The sequence below is a fragment of the Bombus vosnesenskii genome, unplaced genomic scaffold, assembly GCF_011952255.1.
Source record: "Bombus vosnesenskii isolate JDL3184/JDL3185 unplaced genomic scaffold, Bvos_JDL3184-5_v1.1 scf7180000013304, whole genome shotgun sequence".
NCBI classification, from domain to species: Eukaryota; Metazoa; Arthropoda; class Insecta; order Hymenoptera; family Apidae; genus Bombus; species Bombus vosnesenskii.
In genome coordinates this window covers 615,750-631,979 of record NW_022882953.1, presented here as the reverse complement: position 1 = coordinate 631,979, position 16,230 = coordinate 615,750, and the positions used below count along the sequence as shown (strand labels likewise).

At 36.8% G+C, this 16,230-nt stretch overlaps 1 protein-coding gene across 3 annotated transcripts; it reads left to right on the top strand.

The window, feature by feature from the left end:
• Window positions 1-2,021: 2,021 nt before the first annotated feature.
• On the top strand, window positions 2,022-10,694 carry LOC117234289 (protein krueppel-like). 3 transcript variants are annotated; one of them, XM_033495352.1, is made up of 3 exons: window positions 2,022-2,629; window positions 7,215-7,881; window positions 9,037-10,694. In XM_033495352.1, exons 1-3 carry the CDS (start codon window positions 2,590-2,592, stop codon window positions 9,848-9,850), a joined length of 1,521 nt encoding a protein of 506 aa, XP_033351243.1. In that variant the 5' UTR covers window positions 2,022-2,589; the 3' UTR covers window positions 9,851-10,694. The 3 variants fall into 3 exon arrangements, with proteins under 3 accessions (XP_033351243.1, XP_033351242.1, XP_033351244.1); XM_033495351.1 differs by having other exon boundaries at window positions 7,206-7,881; XM_033495353.1 differs by lacking the exon at window positions 2,022-2,629 and adding an exon at window positions 2,926-3,784 and having other exon boundaries at window positions 7,206-7,881.
• The last annotated feature ends 5,536 nt before the right edge of the window (window positions 10,695-16,230 follow it).

Sequence of the window (16,230 nt, the reverse complement as noted above, 5' to 3'; positions counted from 1 at the left end):
TTTTCACCCCCGAGAGAAAAAAAGAAAGAAAAAACCCCAACCCTGGGGGTAGCGGTGCTCGAGCGCGGAAAGAGAGGGGTGTGTTTCGACAGAATTCGTTTTTTCGGAAAACAGTAGGATCTCTGTGCTTTCTGGACCATTGTGCGTTTGTACGATGCACGTTATCGTTGGACGGAAGTCGCGAGCAACGAGAAATCCCCGGCGTTTCGTTTGCGACACCGGCGCGCACCGTCGCGTCGAGTCGCGTCGCTTGGGTAAATTGTATTGTTCACGGCGCGCGTTTGATTGTTGAAAGAGACACGCTACGTGGAAAGCCTGTCGAGAAACCGTGAACGAGCGAATAACGAGAATTTTTGTTTATTTCTTTTTTATCGGTTAGAGAAACCTTTTTCTCTTTTTTCTCTCATTCTCGACTTTTTTTTTATTGGTACAGTAGATCGACGCTTAACTTAGCTGTGATAAACTAATATATACTCAAGTAATTGTCATTTATCGGTTGTTAATGAACAGAATCGTTATAATTATTATAATTTTCTTTTTCAAAAAAATCGATATTCTCTGCTGTTTTAATTTAAATTTGTCTGTTACAGTAAAATCAGATTTTGACCTAGTGGTCACTTACCTCGCCTTAATAAAAATCTATGTAATCGATTAAATCGGGAATCAACTATATAATACAGGTATAAGTTAATTATTTTTGTAAATATTTAATGAGATGCCTAAATTTGTAACCAAACCATATCTAACGATGCGATCCTTGTCACCAGTATTTAACATAAACACAGAACGATATATGATTTATGAATATCAGGTAATAATGACTAGGGTGTTACAAGGTTCGAAAAATGGCAATAAAACATACAATCCCTTTTAATCCCTTAAAGCACTAGCCCGTACCTCAGAAAAGGGCAGATATTCGCTATTTTCGAAATACACCACTAAATTGTTTAATTATATAATTATAAATATTTTTTATATATTTGGATACATTATCTCGTATATGCATGGTTTCGTGAAATAATAAAAACACGAATATGTTCAAGTTGTTAGAAGTTTTGTTATCGCTTTTGTATCCCTTTTGAACATTCTGTATATATTGTTGATATATAATAATAACGTCAAAAATGTTTATCATACATAAGATTTGCAACATTTTTACCAAAAATATCACAAAAGGCACAATTAATCGCAAAAGAACAAAATAACCAAAAATATGCTTCCCATAAAAAAAGAATAAAAATAACAATTTTCTAGGTTGAACGAAAGTAAATATGGAAAGATAAACAAGAAGAACTTTCCTTTTCAAACGACTCTGTATGACAAAAAGGAAAGCTAAAATATGCATCAAGAGAATGGTTATCACGCAGGAAAAAGGTCACCTTTTGTAACAATCTCCTTTTATACCCTTCCACCTGTTTTTTTTGTCGTTCTTGCAACCCTCAATCCGAAGGAGGTAAGGACGTTTACAGTTGCAGAATATCGTTGCGTTCTGTTTGCTCCCTCTCCTTCATGTTACGTCCACTCCCTACCTCTTCGCGCACAGGTTTCACCAATTACGCGCCTTCTGTGGCCGTACTCGTCCATCCTGACACGACAGAGAAATATACAGTCTTCCCTACACTTCCGAACTACTCCCACCCTTAAAGATCACGGTCGCAGGTTCACCCTGTCTCGTTTCTCGTTTACTCTATTCCTTTCTCTTTCTGAATCTAACGCTCTAATATAACGTTCTCTTTCTATGCAACGTTCTATCCTCGTCCATCATTTCACCGAGTACGTATTCCAAGTGTATATCTTTTCTCTCACGCTACCCTTTACGTCTTCCATTCTATGTATCTTCGTCTAACACGCGTTAGGCTTGCCTTATCCCCCAAAGAGGCACGTTTGGTGCGACTCGCGCATCTAGGGTTGCTATTCGAGAGGGTAGAAAAGTCTGTGAATAGTAGGGGGAACAGGAGGTAGTGGGGAGGCTGGAAGTAAGGCGGTGGGGGATGTTTGACTACAGAGAGCGCGACTCGATTGTCAGTTAGTATTGGGTTAGGTCAGCCCAGAGTAACGTCGTTGGTTGTCGTCGTTCCTTGTAGTCGGACGGCGACATTTGTTGTTTATAGTAGAGTAGTATCACGTTTTTACATACCTTGTTTTCTCTTCTGTTCTTGTTTTCCTCCTTTTTTTTTGCTCTTCATTTCTTTTAGGACGTTCGGTTCCGCGAGACACGCGCCAGTTTTGTCGAGAACGTCGACAGACACGACAGTCATCAAGACAAATATATCATTATATTTGATATAAGTTCGATGAATAAAATTTCGGTGATCTCTCGCGCCGCTTTTCCGCGTTTAACTGCCTTGACTCCGAGACGAAAGGAAGAATTGGTTTTGAAGAAATATTGGAAACAGGAACAACATTTTGAAACGATCCATTCGTTTCATTCGACCACGCTCTTTGTTTGTGCAGTGTCGCTGTTTGTTAGGTTATACGTATAAGCGTTCGTCTATACATCTCGTTCTCTGCTATCGTCGGAAGTGTTCGCGCATTGTGTACAGAAGTGGATGGAGTGTCATAGTGAAAACACGTAACACGGATCATAGAATGGCACTGTCTTATCTTCAAGAGGCGCAGATTAATGCAGGTATGAATTCCCACTTGTCAATAGGCCCAGTACTCTGTGCTGCACTATTTAACACACAATCTTCCATCAACCCTTTCACTTTTTGTAAAAACTATTTTCGTCAGCAGTTAAAATCACACGTATGATTTCGACTATTTGTATAACTATCACATATATATATCATATATATATGTATATATATATATATATATATATATATATATATCATATAGAAAAACAAGGATTAAATTTGACAAATATTAATTTTCAAAGATACTTTCTACATAAAAACTATAACCCTTACTATTTCTATTTACCAATTCACACAATAAAAAGACTAAATCGGTTTTACTAAAATAGACATATGTTCTATCTAATGCTTTATACTGACTCTTATTATTTGACAAAAATTTCAATTGTGGCTATGAAAAGGTTAATGTTTGTGGTAGAATTTCCAATTTGGAAAGATATTGCAATCGACACCAACGTTTATTTCATCTTCCGCACAAGCCAATTCCCAATCTAAATGTTTCATAAATACGAGTTTCATCGCGTATAACACGCGTCACATCCGGTCGAAAACAAAAGGCATTCGCAGTTTCTCATTTCGCGTTTGTTTTGACACACGGCCAAGGTGATACCACTTTTTCTTTGTTTTGTACCGAAAGAGACGTGCAGTTACACAATCGCATTATGCATTTATCATGTTCCACGAAGTGGATACAATCGTGAAAAAAGACGAATGAATAAAGTTTTTCTAGCTTAAGGGACATGTTAACGACAAACTGGCATACCGCCAAAGTCTAAAAGTGCTCGCGGCGACACAGTCGTGTTGTGACACATTGTAAACATCAATAAGCCAGGAAGACGTGAAATTGCTCGACGGAAGGGAGAGGAGAGCTCGCTTTAGGAAAATGAGACTCGACGAGTTTCGCGGTTGCAACCGTCGTCCGAAAATAACCATGCCACCGTGTGATTGCAACGAAAATGCTCGAAAACGTGAAGTGCACCGCCGGCGTCCGTTGTGAACACGTTTTCTAGGTTATAAACAAAGTGCAACGGTATATTTTCTCTACGCGCGCGCGCCAACTTGTGTTGCGCATTCGACTAACGCGTTTTAGTTACAGAATCAGATTGAATCGAATCGACATTCGATTAGCTAACGGTCATTCGCATGTAAGTTTGTTAGATAAATGATATTTTGAATAGAATTGATATCTTATTAATCTTTGCTTATTATTTTAACGTACATAATTATATTTCTTCTATTTTTAAGAAATTTTTTAGATTTGTAGAAATAATTTAGAAGAATTGTTGTTATACGGATATATATATATATACGTGACTTCTTGTTTCGATTAGTCGAAAGTTGATCTTTGCACTTTCTTTAGGCAATCATGTGTTTCTATGAAAGAGTCTGTAATCAGTAATGTAGTAATATGCGATTCCTCGTTTCGATTAATCGAAGTATGATCTTGAGGTTAGTCTTTAACCAATTGTATTTTCTTTAGCCAATCTCATTGTCCTGTACAAAATTCTTAAGTTAGATAGAAGTATGAAAAAATCATTGTTAATAGAATAATATGTGATTTCTTGTTGCTATTACTCGATGTATGATCTCGTGAAATAGGTATGATTGACTAATCTATAATATAAATCCTATGTTGTACAGAAAATATTATGAGAAGTGTATGATTCTGTTAATGAAAGGAACTTAAAGGAAATGAAACGGACTTATTTATAGCATCATTATTCGGTTACCATATACGGCAAACAGTTTCGTATATTTCTTCATTTATTTAATTTATTCTTAGAAGTAGTTTCCTGTAGGTTCCATAATTCACGTACTATCTTTCATAATATATATATAACGTCAACGCCATTCGTCATTGCTTAATGAATATGTAGAAAGATAAACAGACTGGTGTAAGAAAAAAAATTGCCCAAGAATCATGTACATTTGAATATTTTGATATTCGATTATGTATAATCAAACTTGGTATTGAACTTCTTAAAAAATAAATTACTTTCTTTTAACTTTATTTGTTGCAAGAAAATAAAAAGATTATTGTACCTTTGAAGGAAAATTTTATGAAATAGTGTTTGTAATTATCATCACATTTTTCTATTCTCCGATTTATGAACTTGATCAGCCTCTGAATAGCTAAAAGGTCGCTAAGTAGAATTCAAATTCTATTAAAATCAAATTAAGATAATGGTCTAACAGAAAACTACATACTACTTTATTTATAGAATCGACCAGATTTTATAAATATATATTCCATGTATTTTTCAGTCTTTATTGAGATTACGTTCCATGTTCAGAAGTAAAGGAGGCTGGCAGCGAAGAAGAAATTTTTATTCGGACCTAAGGGAAAGGGATTCGGAATGGAATATTGGGGTTGCGACCAATTAGGGTAGGGATGCGAGCGGGGCGGTACTTCTCGTCGTGTTGCCGGGAAACGGCGATTGTAGGCTGTAAGAATCTTAGGCCACGTTAAGGGAAGTTTTAGGGTAAGAGAAGAAAAGAGAATAGATCTTACTCGCCCTTATTGATTCAACTGGGTCTCATTACAGTTCCCCTTCTAAACGGTCCATTAATTAGTAAGTGGCGGGCTGAACCGCCATGGCCGATTGATTCATTGTTTCCTTAAATTAAACTTCGTCTCATCTTGCATGTAGATTGCAAGTGGCCAGTTAGACAGAAGTCTTCGAATAATTACGATTTAAGTCCCGATGTCGATTTATTCCTTCTGCGAATAAGAAGTAAAACTTCGAAGGAAAACGATCACTCTCCGATGTAAATGCACCATCGAATTATTATTTCGTCGTTATCATAATATCTCTTGCATCCGCTAATTTCGTAAAGCGAGCCTCTTATTAATTCAATTACCTCGTCGAGCCTTGCCAATCACGCGAATAAGCAATCATCGGAAGGTGTAACCCTAATACGAGGGTTGCTCTCTTTTTTTTTTTCGAGGATGTTAAAATTATCTTTCGTAATATCTTCTTCACTTAAATTGCTTTATTTTAAAAGACGAATATGCTAAGAATCTTTATTTTTTAACATTCAAAAACAGAGTTCCAATATCACTGTTTCTTAAGCAGAAAACACGATTCTCTATAAACAATGAAACTCCGAGTTCTTATACGACCGTATACATTTCATACCTCGAAAAAATTAGATTTCTTCGTAGAAACACCTCCAAAAATACAATTTCTATATGAAAAGTCCTGAAAGTACGGTTTCTGTGAAAAATCTTCAAAATGCAATTTCTACGTGAGAACTTCGAAAGAACTTCGTTCCCTGTAGGAAAAATTCTTCGACGTTGAATATTCCCAAAAATTTAATTTCTATGTGATAACTTCCACAAATTTGGTTTTCTACTTGAATTCTTTGAAATTCAATTTTTATGCCAAAACCCCAAGACGTTCGTTTTTAGAGATTTCTACTCTAAGATCTTCCAAAAAAAAACATGCTTTTCACGCCAAGAAATTCCTACACTGAAAATTCTTCGAAATTCAGTTTTTACACGGAAATCCGCGAGAATTCCATTTGTACGCGAAAGAAAAAACGTGGAAAATCCGACGTGTACGCGGAAAACCACGTGGAGATGTTCGTAGAATGCAGGCACGGCCTGCACTTTCACAGAGTCGTTGGCCTCAAGTCGAAGAGAGGCGGGTACATCGCGGTGACGTGGGTGGGAAGTCGAGGCTTATGAATGAACCGCCGCCGTACGAGAGTGTGAGTGAATGGAGGAGGACCGTGCTTCTCGCTCACGTGTGAGGAACGTGTGTGGGAGGGCTGCGAGGGAGTGACAAGGAGGAAAATACAGACACACTGTGGAGCACGCGGGAGAAAAGATCGTCGTACGATTCCGTACACGTACAAACGCTCGTCCTTTTTCGCGCATCGTATTCGCGTCTCTCGTAGCCAGCGGGCCACACCACGCGATTTGTTGTGAAACGCCACGCTATTCGTCAGAACGCCAGGCAACTTGCGAAAATCTGTATCCAGAAGTCGACCTTTTTTTAATTTTTATTGCTAGGAAGATAGCTATCTTGTATTCGTATTTTATAAAATCAATATTTTCAATCGAAAATCAAAACTGACATTTTTAAATTCGTTTTATCCATTTATTTGATATATTATGAGAGAAGTGTAGGAAATGATAGTTGACAGGAATTTCATGATTATTGGTTAATGTAGTAGTTATCTAAAATGAAGGTCAATGTTTGTGTATGCCTTTTTTGAAGCTCTTGTAACATTGATAGTGTAGAAATAAGAAACACTTGAAAGTCTATATGTCCTAACTAAAGCAGAATTATTTTTGTCAGTGTTCAGTACTAATATTCAACTTTCTCTGTTATAATACGTAATTATCTCGTTTTGTAATCAATTACCATTCAACAAATTTTCCTCTTTTGCTAATGAATCGTATAATACAAACGAAAGGTCGCGAAAACATTTCTCAAAATTAAACATAGACCATATTCATATCAATATCAGTTATGGTCATAATGTTACATATTAAATCCATATTTGTAAAAATTGACGAAATTTTACACCAATATTAGCACAACAATAATATTTCAGGACTTGCAGCCGGGCAGCACCTCGACATGAAGCAAGAATCGGAGAAGCAACCATTGTCGTCACCGTTGAACAACACGTCGCAAGTGATGTTCCCTGGAATGGGTAACACAGCGCCAGGTTTATCTATACTCACACCTCAGCAATTGCTAGCTGCAAGTAGAACAGCAGCTCTGATGGCTGCAGGGATTCCCGTGTCGTTGCACGCGACATTAGCCTCCAGCCCGTCTCTGTACGGACACCACCAGACTTTATTCAGTGGTTGGGCTCCACCCACCGCATCCTCACCTCCGTCACCGCTTCACCACTCACCAGGATCTGTATCACCCGCGTTGAGCAGTAAATCTACGTCCAAACGCGCCAATAATGGCGTCACAAATAACAATAACAATATTAACAGCGTAGTAACTAGTAGTGGTGATAAAATCACGAAGAGAGGTCAGACGACCAAGAGGAAATCGCAAAAGTCGAAAGTGGATACTGTACAGCAACCGTTAGAGGGCTCAGCGCCTTTAAGCCCACCAAGCTCAATCAGTCCCGATGCGGGCAAAGACGGAAGGGACAAGGTGTTCACCTGTGGAGTGTGCTCCAGATCGTTTGGCTATAAGCACGTGCTGCAAAACCACGAACGCACCCACACCGGTGAGAAACCTTTCGAGTGTCCGGAATGTCACAAAAGGTGAGTTTAGGAAGAGAATGATTGTTCTTCATACGTATTTTGATATGAGTATTAAATTCATTTTAGATTACTTAACATCTTATATAGTTTCTCTCATCGATATAAAAAATTATATCAGAATAAAATTGATTGGTTTGTAATAACGAATGTTATGAATTTCTGCCCTGAAAGTAATTTTTTTTCTAAGGTCATATCTTTTTAACTAGGACTATACATTTTTTATGTAACAATCGAAGCACTTCATATCATCGCAAAATTGTAACTTTTGTTACGCAATAGAATCTCTGGATGATGGTGATCTCGATATGTTAAAATGTTGACTGGCATTGATATCAAATATAAGATATAAAATATCACGTGCGAAGGTCTTATTTTTAGTGAAACAAGTTAAGCAATCGTGTTAATGTGTCTCGTACTGCGTCATCAATGACGCACGACAGAAAGCAAGAATAAAGATTTCATTACTAAGAAAATTAAAATGACAAGAACGTAGTACGATAACATTTTCTTGGAAATGTTTTCCGTGGTTATATATCTTAATATAAATTTCTCACTTGATTTTCAAGTTGTTTCAAAAATATCAATTTTTGTACGATGCTCAGTAATGATATTAATGTATAATGAATATATGACATTAGATCAGTGTTATTCAGTGAATAGAATCCCATTCGTATCTATTTGAGATAACATAACGTTAGTTAGCTTTTGCATGATTTAATAAAAACGAAATAAGCTTAAAGACATTGAAAAATTAAAACTCATCGTGAATTCTTTCCCATTGATGTACATTGCTTATTTCTTCGCCTCGTGTTTACTTTGTGCTACTATTCCTTATTCAGAATTCTGAACATGCAAATCTGCGGGCGCAATATTTCCATTTGACACGTATCTGGAAACGATACAGATAAAAGTCAAGATACCAGCTTTGAGGTGTACAGTATTTATTCCATTGACCAAAGATTGAACCCTTTCAACATACTATCCTACATCAAAATTTTTCTATATTTTTACAAACGCAATATACTACATTTATCCTATACTTACCGTATCCTTTCACCTTTTAGCAAAGTGCATTTAACTTCCAAATATCCAATTAAAGGATCCAGAGTCAAATCTTCCAAAATTAAGAAGGAAATCATTACATTTGTAATGCAGATTCACGCGGGACCATCATCTAAAGACCCACATGCGACTTCACACGGGCGAGAAGCCTTACCACTGCAGCCACTGTGATCGCCAATTCGTCCAAGTAGCCAACCTGCGTCGCCACTTGCGCGTGCACACTGGTGAACGTCCATACGCGTGCGAGTTATGTTCAGCCAAGTTCAGTGACTCAAATCAACTGAAAGCTCATCTACTGATCCACAAGGGCGAGAAACCGTTCGAATGCGAACACTGCCAGATGCGATTCCGACGAAGGCACCACCTGATACATCACAAGTGTGGCACCAGTATCAACTCTGGACAAGTAACGAGGACACAGGTTGCCTCTCCGTCCTTGGCAAGCGACGATTTAGATGAGGATATCGACATTGATATCGACGTAGAAGTAGAGGAAGCCGAAGCATCATCATTGGTCAGCAGAAAAACAAGTTCTTCAGTTAGGCCTGTGCAGCAGTTAAATAATCAATTAGCAAGTCCTGTCATCGGCAATTCTATGCCCATACCACTGAATTTAGCTGATATTCCTGTGGATCTACCAGAGCAAACAGAACCAGAAGACTTATCTATGTCAACCGGTATGCAGTCTCAGTGCAGACCACATTCTCAGTCAAATAGCATCAGTGACTCACCATTAAGTCGTAGCCCAAGCAGTGACACCATTCACGGAGAGGAGGAGGATGATATCGATATGATGTCAGAAACGTCCAGCTCGAATGCTGTTTTTGTTCAAAATCACCGCAACAAATATACGCACTTCGCATCCCTTGGAAACACTGCCGCGGCTAATGTCGGCCACGCGTCCTAGTGGAGTCTTTAGGGGTACGTAGACATAATACTTGTAGAAAAGCCATCCTGTACTTTATCTCGGTTCGACGCTTCTACCCAAGGAAAAACGCTACTCCAAGGTTTTTAGGGTGGGCAAAGGAAAAGATATAAGGGGAGAAAGAAATAGAAAGAGATCGTCAGAAGGGAGAAAAATGGAGTTTCTCGTTTATATTGGATAGCAAGGCGAATCGAGTCCCGACAGGCTCACGAATCGAATTGAATCCTCACACTGAATCCTCCACGCACCGGTTCACAGTCACTATTGTTAAGATGCTTTTTATAGATATATATATTATATTATTATAAATGATTATTAATTATTACTGTACCTATACGAGGCAAGGGGGGGAGTGAAAGATAGATGTCGAGTAGCGTATTGGCAGATCTACGAGTATCCTCTACGTAAAACGTGTAATTTATACACAATGGAACAAACATTCAGGGACGTGAACCTTTTTGGCAATGAAAGAAAGAAGAAAATTGATCGATATTATAGATACGAGAGGAAAAGCGGCCAGGATTTTCTTTTCTCAGCTGTTGGTTTATTTCCTTCGTGTACATAATTACGCGACAACAAAGAAACTGAGAGATAATTGTGTATTTAGTTGGTCGCTGTAGTTTCGCGTGTTTCGTTTTTCGATGAAAGCCGCGATAATGAGTTTAGATAGATATTAATATTACTTAGATAGTAATAAAGATATGAGAGGCAGACGCAAGCTATATACAGTTTGCAAGTACATGTCTCCGTTCGTGTAAATGAGAGCGTGATTGTGTTCGACACATATGTACATATGTGCACGTGTAAATGATTGGAGAGAGAATCGGAAAATAAAACTAGAAATTACGGAATGAATGTACTGGTATACAAGTTCCTCTGACAGTAAAAGTAGCGGGGGGGAGTGACATCGGTTCGTTGGTCCTCTGTCGCTTTCGCACTTCACTGATTTGTCAAGCTGTCGACACCATTGTTCTTTTTTTTTAATTCTTTTATATTTCTCAGCATTCTTTGTCGATTTTCAATTTCTCGTCTTCCTTCCGTTATTTTTTTATGAGAAATGTAACTTTATGCAATGTATAAGACGTTTTTACAATGCCCTTTTTAAGTTAATTTTGTCTGTAACGGTACCACACAAGTAAGTTATCTGAAGTACATGTACGCGTGTAACTGAGATCATAACTGTTAGAACTACTCATACTTTCCGACTGTATCAGCATGATTTTTTGTTACGTAACACCGAGAACGAGCTCGAGATGTCTTCTACTGTTTCTGATTTGCACCCTCAAACGTATACCTCTAGCATCATGCCTTTCGCTAACGAAATACTTTATTTCATATTAAAGTAAGAGAATTGTGACACAAAAGATTGACTTCGATATATTTAAATATTGCACTATCATTGCATTTAAATATTAAAACACATTTAACGCTAGAGTTTTATTAAAATTCATGGAATATCAATCGCTATCTTCGCAAGCTTTATATCTACATACACTTCTCCGATTCCCAACTAACAATCGAGAAAATAGCCACAAATTTTCGCACTATACGGCGAATTAAAAGTCATAGTAATGTAAGTTAAGATTTCGAGAATTTGAATTTAATTTCTTAAAAATCTTCTAATTAAGTCTTTGGATTTCTATTCTTAAGAGTCATCCGTCTCGCTTCACAATAAATTAAATTAATATATGTTTTCATAACTTAGAAAGATGCATTGAATTTTCAGTGACAATAAATAGCAAAACACTATTTTATGGAATATAGCAGAAATCATTCTACGTATTCTTCTATACGCGAATATACACATCAGAGTTCAAAAATCATCTCGCAAGAGCGAAGAATCAAAAAACCCGAATCACCCTTGATTTACATTCGCCTTCGCAAAAAATTCAACCCGTAAGACGATCTTCCGGCGTGATTTCGATTCGCATTAATCCGTACAATGATCGAAGCCTGCGAGTGGATCCTTGAACGATAATCCTTCGTTTCACGAAGGATACGTGTTCTCTGTTCATTCTCGTTGTACAATCAGGGACCATCTTTTCTTCTCCGATTTCCATCTTTTTTTCTAACAGGCAGCCGGTTGCTCGAAGGAGAACGATCTTTTGTTGCTTAGACTACGGCGGCCGTCTGTTTCGCGCGAACCAGTTTTCGCAATGATACACACAGCCGCGTGCCGAAAATTCGCAGCCGGTGGTCGTCTTCGAAACGAGATAAAGCATCCCTCCATCCGTCGTCGACTTTCTAGCGGATAGCCTGTGCCAACTTTGCCTCAATGGTCCTCTGATTTATGTTCACCGGTCAGCATGCAAATTTCATCGGCGTGGTTCGAGGCCATTTCGACTCATTGTTCCATGGGTCAGTCCTAGGACTCTTTTTGGGGACGCGAGAAGTGGTCGTGGTAACATCTTTCATCCTCCCTCTTCCGGGTCTAACTGGGCCCCATTTCTTGTTTCTGAAATTGTAACGCCGAAGCCAAGCGTAATATAACACGATGTACTTTGTATACCGTTCGGTTTTTCGATGACATAAAAGGACAAGAGAAGTAGGTACCCTCGTCTGCATTTCCTGCAAGTGTCGCACGAAACATTCCCGAGCACACAAATTGCCCTCGTTTCGCTTCCGTTCCATTCGTACGACTATTTCGTAAGAGAATGAACGAAAGAAGGTCCGGCTGGTGCGAAGAACAATTTCTTCACTGGATGTTCGACTCTGTTTCGTTTAGGTCTTCGTTAAATCTCGCGTTCACATCATTTTGTGTTAGATATCTCGTAATTCAGAATTAGCTTTTCGATGAATAATGTTAATAGGGTTTTTTGAGCAAGTGAATTATTTTGATCTAAAAATACCAAAGTTTTCTTTCACTTCTCCTAGGATATAGACTAAGATGTAGATTCTCTACGGATCTAGAGAATCGTCTTTTAAACCGATACTTTTTCCTTCTTTTTCATAAAAAAAAAGTTTGAATCATTAAAGATAGCGTTTGAAGATAATTTAGCATATTAAGAATGAGATTTTGCTTGATATATTCTACTAAGAGATAAAACTTACTGGTACATATGTTTTTGAAAATGTGTCTTTAATTTAAACTTTGAATTGAATCGATTTTATATCTATATTTTAAAATCATAATTATCAACGAGACACGATAATCGACGATCGAAGCACAAAGCAAACGTAAACAGTTAACTGACGTAGAAGAAATAAATTTGGAAATTAATCGGTGGACTTTCTCTTTTCGAAAGTGAAAATATAGTTGGGGTCATACCGGGGAAACAGAATCCATAGCCGTTGCGTTACACTTTCGCCACATTCTTTCCCGAAGGTCCCGACTCATCCGCACTTCTCACTCGTTATTCACGTTCCAAGCTTTCGAGGAGCATTTTCCAGCCCACTTGCCTCTTCCTCCCTCTTTGAGACCGCGCGTTTTCGCCCTTTTATACACGTGTTACGAAGCATCTCTCGAGCTCTTTCCAGCTAAACATTTTGATCGCTCATTACACTGCTTCTACGTACCAAAAATTTCCTTTCCTTTGGAAATTATAGGAAAAACTCACGGCTTACACTACAGTGTGTAGGAGAATGTATATGTAACGTAAGAACTTTCAAATCATTCATTGTTTATTTTTTATTTTGCATTGTAGTTCTAAGATTATTACGACACATGTGATACAAATTACGGTCGAGAGCAGACCGACACGATACTTTTCATATACATTTTTTAATAAATGGTACTACACAACACATTTCATGAATTTATGTTTTTACCATCAATGTATAATTACACTTGGTTGAACTGCACAGAAAACAACCAAATATCTTACTGAACAATTCGATAAAAAATAAGGATGTTAAGTGTTCAATGGGACACAAAGTTTTTAAGTAATTTCATTTTTCTAATGCTCTGTAAACGCATCAGGTCGACGTTGTTAACAAGTTATAAAAATGTCATCTTTAAATTACCTTCCCTTAAATTTCAATTTTTATTCGAATAAGACGATTATCCTAAAAGCTAATATTTCAGAATTTGTCACACTTTTGAAAAGCGTAAGTGAAATCGATACATGTATTCGAACAATGAAATTTAGGAATTTCCAAAAAAGTCGAGTTAGTACCACTGCTACAATCTGTTAATTCTATCATGCTGTATTTGTTTATATATCGTTTCGAATGAAATAGAATGTTCCATTTATTTTGAATAAAAGATATTTTTCTTCTCCGTTTGTTCGTCCATTAGTTCGTCTTTAAATAGACGTCAATTGATTTTAACATCGACAGCTATTCGAGTAACAGCGACAGAGATCAGTAAGCTCCGGCCTCGTACCCCGGAGAAAAGCAAAAACCACCCCGAATCCCAGGTGTATTGTATATTTAGAGAGACTCAACTTCAAAATAAAGCGATATACAAGATAAAAGAATATTATAAATTGCGGTTTTTCTTGTAATATACGAGCGTACCGTTAATCCTTCAATTCGCTTTTCGACATATAACAATTCGATATATAACAATTAAACTACGAATTTTTATAACGTACAAGGGTATAAATATTGTTTAGAATATTTCAAATTTACAATGATTTTCTCCTATTTAATTTTCATTTTTACAGCTCTCTTCATAAAAGTATAAATTCGCATGAAAGTTCGCAACCTAGTAATAATAATCTATGGATGAAGGACCAATGTCGTTGTCATTGAAAATCAACGTGAGCTTTTTACTTAATCAAACTAATCACCGAATCGTATAGCAGTTTGAAAGGCGAATATAAAAGTAGAATATCGTTGCATATAAAGATTTATGCTTGCAACAGTGACTTGTGATGATAATAGTTACAAAAATAGTTTGTATTATAACTTGTTTTTGTTAATGTGTTTTCTGATATGAGATGGTTCATTCTCTATTAATAGAGAAGGTAAAAAGGAAAAATAAAAATGTAAAATAATTCTTGGCTAAGAATTCTCTCATATATTGAATTCTTTAATTTCTTATTATGAGTCTATTTCTAGAAAATAATCTAAAACTGAATTAATTTAGTATCATTGAGAATTTGCATTTTAATAAGATCGTTTTTAAGTTATACATTAATCATATGATATATGATAAAGGTTAATAGAAAAATTGAAATATTTCTTAGGAAACCTTTACAATCGCTAAAATAGCTATTTTAGTGAAATCATCTACACCACCTGCACGCTATTGATCGTGTTAAAATAAACGTATACTAAACATAGATTCCATTAAACTACGCAGTACCGCAATAATATCATGTTCCTCGTTTGATTGCCATTTGTTTTTTCTATAATTATGTGCCATTGAGTAGATTATATATTCGCAAAAGATAAATAGTCTTTCGGTAGTTAAAGCTAAGAGCACGGTACGCTCGTCGATTCTGTTTTGCACGACATCGATCAGTTGTTTGAAAGATCGAATTTTAAATGGAAGTTTAATAACGTAACGAGAGGCGAACTACGCTCTATCCTAGTTTTATATACGTCATTCTGTAGAATTTACGTCGTCGAATAGATAAAATCCACGAAGCAAATGGCGAAAAATTGATACCATAAGAGGAAAGGGGAAACAGGAAAAGGAATAAAGTAAAATCGTATGATTCGTTCTTTTTTTTCTTCTTGCCAGTCAATTTCCATTCGTGGACGATACATTCTACCCGACGACGATTTCTGAAACACGGTACCTTGAAAGAGATCGATTCCTAGTTAATGGTTGTTAGTTCCGAATTGATACTGGTGAAATTACGTTCCTGTCGGCCCGCTATATATCGGTTCATATATACGGGCCAATTGTTTTCTATGTTTCTTTGTAAACAGACCAGAATCACTGAAAATAATAGCCGAAGATTAGACGAAAAGAATTAATGGATTAAAGATAAAAACGGAAGTCTCGCGTCGAGTACCTATTTGTATTTAAAGAAAAAAAATAGAATTATCGCTTGTCCTACCTACTGTCGTAATAATCATTATCGTTGTTGTCCTTTTAATCTTAATGTACAAGGGAAAAAAGAACGTACGTATACATATGATTACTATATGTTTGTGTCATACTATAACACTATATCGAATACAATGTGTATCGCAAAGAAAAAGTTCGGGAATCGCGAGTTAGCGGAAGTGAAACTCGAATACAATGTACATTAATACGAGAAATCATACGATATTTATCACAGACTATAAGCTAATCTGTATAATATAATCTGTATTAGCGATCACGTATATCATTATCGATTTATCTCCTAAACGCGTAGTAATATCTGTACGATATGACAAACGAAAAAATTTAATATTTATTACTCGATTGAACAAGTCGGAGGGAAACGTATTCGAGTCGGCGTCTGTCACTTCCGATCGCT